The sequence below is a fragment of the Pleurodeles waltl genome, chromosome 1_1, assembly GCF_031143425.1.
Source record: "Pleurodeles waltl isolate 20211129_DDA chromosome 1_1, aPleWal1.hap1.20221129, whole genome shotgun sequence".
Taxonomy (NCBI): Eukaryota; Metazoa; Chordata; class Amphibia; order Caudata; family Salamandridae; genus Pleurodeles; species Pleurodeles waltl.
The window spans coordinates 59,630,117-59,641,094 of NC_090436.1; the positions used below are offsets into that span (position 1 = coordinate 59,630,117).

Below are 10,978 nucleotides of genomic sequence, written 5' to 3' on the forward strand. Positions count from 1 at the left end.
CCATCTAGAAATAAACGGCGTTGTGTTTAAGTTCACCTGAATTCCTTTCCTAATATTTATTTCTTTGCTGTTATTAAACATTGATACATTATGATCAGTTTTACCCACGTCCTCGAAGTTGTGTGTCATATAGATATCACACAGGTTTAGTGCACAAACCTGTATACCATAAACCAGCTATAGGGGACAAATCCCTACTATAAATTAGCATTTAGACAAACCTCAGATTTTATTTTGTAATACGTACATTTAATTGGCCCGAAATATCGCCTACATGTCACTTTAAATGTTTAGTACTGAATAATCAAAATCCACTTCCCGTCTTAAATATTTTCTACTTTAAACATATTTGCTTTTGACAAGAACCTCTAGAGTGAACAACCAATGTTTCTTGTTCAGTCATAGATGCAAGTATGTTAGAAGCATGCCTTTAAAGAGTATTTAACAAAAACAAGCATGTTTATGTTAAATATGAGTGCTAATACCAACTAGGCCATAGGAGTTCCAGTGCACCTCCCATAACTAGCTTTCCTTAGAGCTTAAGATGCTCGGTGTCCTCCACATCAGAAAACCCCAAGTTCTTGTGAAGTGTGCACTCAGGTGTAGCAGCACAGGGCTTGAGACTGTACTCAATTCATACTTAAATTCATACTTAATTGCAAGCATCTCTGTTGCAGAAATCTCTTCACCAGAGATTTTGGAACTCTCATTATTTTAATTTAGTTTACAAAAGCTCGAAAGAAGGTTCTTTTTATAGATGGCTTTCTTTATCATAGAGCCTTTTCATCAGCCAACCTTCGAGTTTTTCATTTTTAGCTTTTTGTGCCAAGGGGACTGATGCATTATTAAACCTTGAAATCTCTGAATCACTGCCAGCTGAACAGTCTTGCACGTTTCCAAATGATAATTAATCTATCGGCCACTCTGAGCTAATGAAGGTTTAGTTACGGATGCACGTACAACTCGTTGACTGTAGGGCAGCAATGTGGGTTACTGCGCTTCTTGGACACCGGGTAAAGGACAGCGCTAGCTATTTGGGCAGACCTCCTGCAAAACATTGTTTGCCTAAATTGTGACTGTTGCTACCCGCTTCTACTAACCTCCTTCATCTTCAGCTACCCGCTAAGTCTTGCTTCTCTGCGGGTTAGGCCCAGCTGAGGTTCTGTTCATGTGTTCAGCAGAGAAGAGCGGTGCCACATGTATGGATTGGAACTACTGTAACAATGGCTGACAACAAATGCACGTTTAGCTTCACTAGGCCACAGCTGTAGCACAGTTTTTGTTCACCATCTCAGAATGACTCTATTTAGCGCATATTGACCCGCCCTCCAACTTCAGGTGAGTAGCATGTTTTTTTAAAACAGAAGACTTAAGAGATCGGAGAACTTTTCTACAAATTCTTGTTTTGTTTTCAATAATGACTTACATCACTCAGTCTGGGACAGAGACGCTGTTTGTGTATTGTTCATTACTTTCCACGTGCCATATCTCTTACCCAATGTTACTGCTATGCGTGGTTTTGATTTAAATGTTCATAGAGCTAGGATTTGACTCTGCTTCTAAGTCAGCCCATCTCACTGTGATTCTAATTTCTTCACCAGGTTTCAGAAGTCTAAGTCTGGGAAAATCTACCTTCATGATGATATCAGGTTGCTCTTCTCCCGCAAGTCCATTGAGGTGGATTCTGGAATCCCCTATGAGCTCAAGTCGTTCACCGAGATGCCAAGAAACCCCAAGTACTCACCCAGGATGTGACCCCTGGAGATCCCTCACCACAGACTAAAAAGGATTTCTTAAAACTGTGGGGGAAATTAACTAAACTGTGAGACCCCAATCCAGAGACTGAGACCCCAGTAGACCCCCTTAAAGCAGCACAGCACCCAACGCTGAGAGCCACGCACATTGGAATTATTTATTGCCATTCCTTCAATCTCTTCCAACATCCTTCGGCCGACGCATGGCATATGCCCCTTCCCTCCCACCGGGGGCAGCAGTCTGGGCAGATCTTACCTGGAAGCCTCACCCGAACATCGTCTTAATAATTGAGCCCTATTCGTTGCAGTTTGTGGACTGATCCCGAAACCTGGCAGCCTGACCTGGAAGCCCGTTCTGTGTTTTTTTTTTTGTTTATTTATTTTTCAAAACAATCTAATCATACATCTGTCTGGATCAGTGATATGAAGTGAATCTCTTTTTATTTTGTTTTTTGTTTTTTTTATTATTATTTTCACTATTTAAAAAAACAAAGTGTAGCCTACATCCTACATTGTCCATCCTTTTTGGTATTTACTGCACAGTACAGGGACGTGCTTCCTTTCCGGCCTTTTCCCCCTCAACATCTAGCTCCTCTGCCTGCCTCGTTCTAGGGCTACATACACACTGTCCATGCTTAGGAAGTTGTTGGGATAAGAACCCTACTGTACGGGTCAGTGTGTAAACATCTAGCTGGGTAGCAAGGTTTTCAGAGCCCAAATATCATTAAATGGTCTATCATCATGAGGCGGAATTTCAGATTATGGTTATTTCATATCGCGTTTTCCATGTATTATACTTCTCTGCTTGGCCTCTTGTTTTATCAAGCAAATTTTTAAGATCTGGATGCCTAAACTTTTCAACACACGTATCTACAAGTCCTCTATTTCTCTATTGGCAAAGCTCCCTGACCTTTTGAGAGTATCTGGACCGATGACCTGACAACCGAGATCAGTGAGCTCTTATTTGGAAGACTTGACTTGCATACTTCTAAAATCTTATGTTAAATTAAAATGTTTCTTCTCCTGCCGTGCAAAGACTTCATCTGGTCCAGTCTAGTGGAAAATGATCCATTGCTCACAGAGCAGCATAAGATTAGCTTCCTCTCAGCTTTGAAAATCGATGTGTTGTGGCTAGGATGCCTGAGAGCTCAAACATCATTAATATTTCGGGGGGCCGGGACGGTGGGTAAGGTAGTGAGGGACCTCTTGGGTGGTATTGGTTTAGTACTAAAATGGCAGGGTAATTGCATTTTCAAGTATGCCTTCTCCTTTGCCTACACAAGCTTAGTTGTGGTAATTTGCTCTTAAAGTTTTATGTTAATTTCCCAAATACAAAACCCTCACAAGACCCCAAAAACAGAGTTTCCAGTTTCTGATGAATTTGTTGCATCACATGCATCAAGTGTAAAGCAGGATGACAAGCAGCCATCACTGTGAAATGGCGTGTCCTTTTGTTTTTTTTCTTCCAGAATTGATGTGTTCATTGTAATTTTAAACTATAAAGCACAATTTCATGTGCATTTATGGAAAAAAGGGAACAGTAAATTTTAATAACATTAAAAGCACAGCAAGGTTTAATTCAAAGGGCATTTTCGATTTAGAAAGCAACTATCTCTTCACGTCAAATTTTCATTCAAAGGCCACTTTAATTCTGGCAGGTCATTATCTCTCCAATATCATTGTTAGAACTTTCCCCAGGTATCGTTGTCCTTGTTAAGCATTCGGTCAGTGCAAAAAAGTCCGGTAGTAAATTCTACTAGGCTGGCGACCATAATCTGCTATATATTAAATTTTAGAAACTAATTCAAGTGCAACAAGCTAAGGCGACATCAGAAGTCTGACAGTTGTTGTGTCTTTTGTGCTTTGTTGAGGGTTGCAACATAGGTGTTGTCAACAGCCGTACACGTCAGGGAGAATTTGTCATGATTACAAGACATGAATCGTAAATTTGGTGAGACAGTTTGTGGGTCACAGGGCGTTTAATCACGGATACAGTAGGTCATAATATGTTTTACAGCATTATGTTCCGGCAGTTTGTGTTGTGGTAAAGATTGTAAGACGGCTTTTGTTACAAGGAAAGTTTGGAGATCTGGCAACAGCTATAGTAAAATGAAGATTCTGACAGTTAAGTTACTGGTGGTTTGGCTAGGGTTACAGAGCAATGGCAGTGCCTTAACTGGTCGCAGAGGTTGGTCATCGGGTAGTAGGCTAAAATTACTATTCAGAAATGACTGGCTAGATCTGCCACGCTTTAATGTCCAGGCGGTATGGTGTTACGTGGGTTTGGCTTGGACACATACAATGGTACAAAGATTAGTCTTTGAGGCTCCACTCAGAGTTATGACATAAGTACAATGCCATCTATAGAATGACTATTTGGCCTTTTGCAGGTAGGTTGACTTGCAGATTATCTGACTTAACAAAGTTATTAGAAAGAGGATCATCTGGCATTGATGGATTCTTTGGGTTTTGATATGTTGTAGATGTCTTCAGCACTAATGAAGTCCCCACCCTCATTTTTTATTTGGACACCAGCAGGTGTTTGGGCATGGTTACAATAATTTCTCAATGTCTTAAATGATCAGATATGTTTGTCAATACATTTATTGTCTGGGATAATATACAGAGACAATCTCACAAGTAGTCTAATTCTTTAGTCATTGTACACTTAATAAGGACGATGATGGAATGACTGTGATCAGCACTGAGCCAATTAATCTATGGAAGTGGTTCTAGTTTAAGATTTGTTGAAAATACCTCAGATGGCAGATACTTTGGTCGTTGTGTTATCCATAGTGTCCATAACATGGCGTAAGACGGCCGGCCCATTTATGGTTTATTCACAGTACCATGAGTAAGTTGACAAGGCTTTAAAGAAGGGCTAGCAAGTAGCGGTTGTCAAGGGTTTCTGTACTGTGCTGACACCATTAATGGTGGGACTATAAATGTATTGAAATAAATGAACAGCTCACACTGGGGCATGTTGACGAGACACCAGGATGTGCTTTTTGGTTTCATACTCGAGTCCTGTTTGGGCACAGGTACATGGGAGGCAACATCAGTCTGTTTTATGTAGAGTGAATGGACTGTGAATAGACTAACAAGGGGTCTATCTGCTCCAAGCGAATTTACTTCAGTAGCCAGTGGACAAGCCCCCCATTGCTGGTAACCTGTAGGGGCTCATGCTCACAGAGGAGTCTTCTGTTCTCACCTGGGTTCAGTGTTTCTTTGGTTTTGCATGTCACACTTTTGCTGTCATTTCTGCTACAACTTCCAGGAACATTTATTTGGCCATTTCTTTGTTATTGTTGACACTCAATTTACCAGACAGCCTTCACAAGTTTGCCCTTTACCTTTTACGTAATGTGATGGGTGCTTTAGTCATCTTAGTAGCTCCCATAGTTTTTCCTCAACTTTCTCCCTTGAGCCCCACGAAATCAAGATAGTGCATATGTATTTTGGGTTCATTGATAAATTCTCGAAGCGCAGTTTTCAGGTATGTGTGGAGCTTCCAACTGCCTCATCAGTTCTCTGAATGAATTAATACCTAGTGTGGTCATGTTCAGTGGATTGGCAAGAGTTAAATATTTATATAACGTGCAGATTGTGCGTGGCAAGGCACTGATCAGTTGAAAGAACTTTTCACTAGCCTCGTGGTTTATGTTGACTTTGGGTTTGGCATTGCGTTGGCTGTCTTTCTTCTGTACCTGTGAGGGAGCACAAAAGGGTCTGGCTTTGAGTTTGGAGTTGTTAGTTAAGGTTACAACTAGACCGCCTTCGACAGACTGCTGTAAAGCGGTTGCTAATTTTTAGATCCTATACCTTATAACCTTCCTTGGTATGTATTCAAGCTTATAAGAGCATGATCTGTTCCATCCTAAAAAAATATAATTTTGCTCCGCTTACTAGTGTAATTGCACCGAACAATCAGAAAGGTCTCTTACCGAGTGGTTCACGTTTTTGTTGCCCTGGGGTTTTAGAACTGTCTTCCCTATATAAATAATGTGAACTCCAAAAGATTGGTCGGTTGTTTGCACATCACGTAAGAATGGTTTTCCAACTTGAAGGAATCCTACATCAAGGAATTGTTCATTTTCTTTCTAACCCCTCTCACTGTCTCACAGTAGCACTAATGGTTCCACTACAAAGCATTATATTGTTGCTTGCTATGCTCTTCAGTTGCACATAGAAGCTATAAAATGTGTTGGATGTTTGAAATGGGATAGGCCAAAATTTTCCAAAAAGCTGTTTCACTTGGCATCAATCTCCATGCGGAGATAATGAGACCCTGATTTAGGGCAAAGGGCTGGAACTGCTGCCTAGATTGAGCTTCCTTCTTAAGATGAACTGCCTGAGAGACACTGGTCTCCTACCTGAAGTATTGCACAACCATTGTAGAGCTGTGAGGGTCAGGTTTGCTGCTTCTGTGACTTGACTCCACAGAGATGATGAAGCCTGATATCTTCCAGTGTTGGGCCAAGATCTGCCTCACTCCATGTTGGGAACGATCGCTCACCTCTGAGCAACTTCTAACCCATCCTAGAATAAACTCTTCTCTAACCCTGACATTATTCCATCACACTGTGGACCCTTAAAATGTGTTGTCTGTTTCAAGTGAATGTCCAGTGATGGCAGCTGAGCCAGGGTGCATACCTGAATGTTTGCCTGAAGGTGAGGGGCGTGGATTACAGTGCTAACAGGCAAAGTGTTGGGGACATTGCTCATGCAGGACCTTGGGTGGAGCATGAGGGGGCGCTGTATAAAAGCATTGATCAACACCCCAGAGCTGTAGCCTGTGTCGGCGACGACAATGGTGCAATGCAGCGGGATTCCCCTGACTCAGCTCGTGTTTCAACTTTTCAAGTATTTACTGATTACAGTGTGGCTCTACTGTTATTCATTTGCTGGCCTAGCTCTGACTGGTGTCACATCTCTCAAGTGTTCCAGCTCTGTAGACATCCCTGACCCTAACCCTTTGTTTCCTGTACGATTTAAAATGTGCTGCTGTTTGTTTATAAGAATTACACGATTCAAGCAATAGAAAATGATGTAAAATATTAAAGTGAAAATTGTGTTTTGTGTCAAAGGCTTTTTATTGATAGAATGTCTGCAACCCCGTTATACCGAGACCGCTAAAGAAGCTGCCATTTTCCTTTTCTTTTGTTGGTTTTTAAATTCCTTACAAAACACAAAACTGGGCATTGATGCGGGTACATGTCAAATGGATCCCAGTAACCCAAGAGAATGTCTGCCTCACATTGCATGCCTTGCACTGTAGAATAAATATGTATTACATGGTTAGGTTGGAGTTTCGATTGGAAAGGCATTTTTGTTTTTCTTAGTAAATTTGGTGCCGTTTGAAGAATCTGCACGAAACTTTACAAAAAGAAGTAAATCCACTGTGGTTTCTTCATGCCAAGTTTTGTTCAAATCTCTCAAGTTGCATCCCAGAAAGGTGTGTGGAGAAGGTCCCAAAAGTGACATTTCTAATTGTAAGTCCTATATTATTCTTTGCACCTTATTACAGAAAATAACAGCTGAACAGAATTACACATGCTTGGTGTGTAAGTGGAACTTTACTCAAGGATGTGCCATTGCTTGGATTGGTGTAAATCCGTTCAGTAGTTTTTGAGAAATTAGAGGTTAAAAAATGTTCTGGTCCGAGCATGAGGCGGTTACATTTTAAAGATAATTGGACTGTGAATTCATATAACCTCCATAGATGCACAAATCCATGAAAATTCATTAATCCAGTTAAAAAGGTAAAGGCACACCATCGGCTGAGGGAGCTTTTTCTGCATTTGTGCATTGTGATTCGGTGAATCCAACTGCGGAGCTTCTAATCTGCTACTCTCCTATTGGCTGTCTGAATCAGAAACATTTCTGATGAGCATTGTTGTGAGTGGTATAAATATTTAAAAGGTCTTCCTACTGGGTGCTCAGGATTTGCAAATCCTGTAATAGGGTGGGAGAATCCTGCGCACTACAGCTGCGCTTGACCAAGAGCCGCACGTGGTTGGGAGCAGCCAACCCCTGCTGTACTTGGCATGGGACCATGTGCAGTGGGGTTTGGCCATCTCCAGAAGGGATTGCATCTGGGCCCTGTTGCCACCCCCGCCGTGCAAGACCGAAGGCAGAAGGGTAGGTGCTTGTGGTGGGTTGGGCCCAGGGCCAAGTTACAGCATGATGAGTGTTGGCTGTAACTAAGTGATTAGGCAGAAGGAACAGTTGAATATGGTATATGAAAAAATGGTATAAATTCACCAAAAAACACAAAGGTTAAAGTCATTATTGTTAACTTCTGGTAAAATACCTAACATATATATTCTTTTTTAAACTCAGAAATTCACTCGGAAAACCGTAGTTAAAGTGCACATAGAGTTACCAAAAAACCGCTGAGATTCACCAGTTATGGTTAGGTGAACCATAACCGCTGAATGTTGTGGACAATAGTGATGACCACTTGTGCAGGGCTGGGTGCATGGCCTACTCTTAGGTGAGGCCCTGGGACCACCCTCTGCTACGCTACAAAGACTGTGGGTAGTGGGGGTTTAGCCGCAAGCCAATGGTTGGACATAGGGCATGCTAAAGCTAATGCCCTATGGCCAACCGCTGCTGTGCACAGCAGACGGTCATTCAGAGTATGGGTTGGTCACACGCAGAAGTTTGTGCTCAGCGACTGGTCCTGCGGCTAGCCCCCACTGCGCATGTCCAAACGCCCGGTGTTAGTTGCTTTTCTTGCTGTCATCAATGATGTAATTTAACATGTCATGAGTAACGCCATATGTAAGGTCATAAGCAGTGCATGATGAGGATGCGAGTTAAGGTTAGTTTACCTAACCATAACTTGTCAAGTTCAGTGGTTTTAGGAACATACGTGCACTTTACGTGTGCAGTCGCATGTATTGGTAACACTCTGAGATCTGTCAAACTCTTCCGCCAGGCATGGTAGATCACCAACACAGACATGACATGCTGTTTCTTGTCCAGTTAAAAATGAAGTGGGCTGTGGTGGCTTGGAGAATCTTCAGTGTTCTTGCACAAGATGAAACTTTTATGGAGGAAGCTAGGATAGTGTTTGGACTCAGACGGTCACATTGTTTTTCACAAAACTGAGGGCCACATGGACGAAGGTAAGTTTGCAATCCACATGGACGAAGGGAAGTTTGCAATCCACATGGACGAAGGTAAGTTTGCAATTACCAAATGGCAAATCTCAGCGATCACCAATGTACAAATGTTTATTAGATACATTTTGCGATTCCCCGTGAGTCGCCAATAAACGTACCTCATGAATATTAATAAGGTGGGTCTCGGTTAGCAAGCCACTGGGAATCGCTAAAATCACAGGGATGGTGGCCTGCTGTGGTCGGCAGACCACCATCTCTGTGATTGCTTTTAAATAAAGCAATCTTTTTTTTTTTTGCTTTTCTTCTTTCTCTTTTTTTAATGCAGCCTGTTTTACTTAAAGGAAAAAGGGATGAGTTAAAAAAAATAAACAAAAAAAGTTCTTAAAGATTGTCTGTTCTTAAAAAACGCTTTTACAAACATTTACAAAGGGGAAGGGTTCCCTTAAGGCCCCCTTCCCATTTTCGAATGGGTTAATACCAAACTGAAGTTGCTGGAATATTGCGAATGTTTTGAGACCGCATTTTGGTTGCAAAACATTCACACATACCACTGTGGTTTGGTATTCAGAAGGGACACCCTAAATACGCCCCTTCCTAATACTGAATCGCAAACCCAATTTTCGATTTGATAATCGGTTACAGAATCACAAATAGGGCTTCCTACATCCCAAAAAGTATTTGTTCGTTTGCAAGCGTTGATTTGAAACCCTTAATACCTCATCCCTTACATGTGAATGGTTTTTGAACCACAAGCGGCATCTGAAATTAAACTTTCAGTCAGTATACCATGAAAAATGTGTCGTCCCCCTGGCAAAAAACAGGACCCAAGCTGTGCCGTGACTGCAGGAAGCAACTGTCTGTTATGGATCCCCAAGATATGTCTACAGTGCTTGGGCTCCAGTCATGACCAGAATTAGTATGAAAAGTACGACCTGATGCACCCAGAGGCAATCAGAGAACATAGAATTTGCTTTCTGTAAGGAAATGCCTCCTTGGCATGGTTGCCCCCTGACTTTTTGCCTTTGCTGATGCTATGTTTACAATTGAAAGTGTGCTGAGGCCTGCTAACCAGGCCCCAGCACCAGTGTTCTTTCCCTAACCTGTACTTTTGTATCCACAATTGGCAGACCCTGGCATCCAGATAAGTCCCTTGTAACTGGTACTTCTAGTACCAAGGGCCCTGATGCCAAGGAAGGTCTCTAAGGGCTGCAGCATGTCTTATGCCACCCTGGAGACCTCTCACTCAGCACAGACACACTGCTTGCCAGCTTGTGTGTGCTAGTGAGAACAAAACGAGTAAGTCGACATGGCACTCCCCTCAGGGTGCCATGCCAGCCTCTCACTGCCTATGCAAGTATAGGTCAGTCACCCCTCTAGCAGGCCTTACAGCCCTAAGGCAGGGTGCACTATACCATAGGTGAGGGTACCAGTGCATGAGCATGGTACCCCTACAATGTCTAAACAAAACCTTAGACATTGTAAGTGCAGGGTAGCCATAAGAGTATATGGTCTGGGAGTCTGTCAAACACGAACTCCACAGCACCATAATGGCTACACTGAAAACTGGGAAGTTTGGTATCAAACTTCTCAGCACAATAAATGCACACTGATGCCAGTGTAAATTTTTTTGTAAAATACACCACAGAGGGCACCTTAGAGGTGCCCCCTGAAACTTAACCGACTGTCTGTGTAGGCTGACTAGTTCCAGCAGCCTGCCACACTAGAGACATGTTGCTGGCCCCATGGGGAGAGTGCCTTTGTCACTCTGAGGCCAGTAACAAAGCCTGCACTGGGTGGAGATGCTAACACCTCCCCCAGGCAGGAGCTGTAACACCTGGCGGTGAGCCTCAAAGGCTCACCCCTTTGTCACAGCCCAGCAGGGCACTCCAGCTTAGTGGAGTTGCCCGCCCCCTCCGGCCACGGCCCCCACTTTTGGCGGCAAGGCTGGAGGGAACAAAGAAAGCAACAAGGAGGAGTCACTGGCCAGTCAGGACAGCCCCTAAGGTGTCCTGAGCTGAAGTGACTCTAACTTTTAGAAATCCTCCATCTTGCAGATGGAGGATTCACCCAATAGGGTTAGGATTGTGACCCCCT

At 42.7% G+C, this 10,978-nt stretch overlaps 1 protein-coding gene across 3 annotated transcripts in view; it reads left to right on the top strand.

The window, feature by feature from the left end:
* The window catches only part of ATOSB (atos homolog B), a 316,423-nt gene extending 309,595 nt beyond the window's left edge, over positions 1-6,828 (top strand). For all 3 annotated transcript variants that reach the window (XM_069212482.1, XM_069212498.1, XM_069212490.1), the window contains one exon: positions 1,602-6,828. In XM_069212482.1, the coding sequence (XP_069068583.1) occupies positions 1,602-1,755 (154 nt within the window). In that variant the 3' untranslated portion in view covers positions 1,756-6,828. The remainder of the gene's footprint in view (positions 1-1,601) is intronic.
* The last annotated feature ends 4,150 nt before the right edge of the window (positions 6,829-10,978 follow it).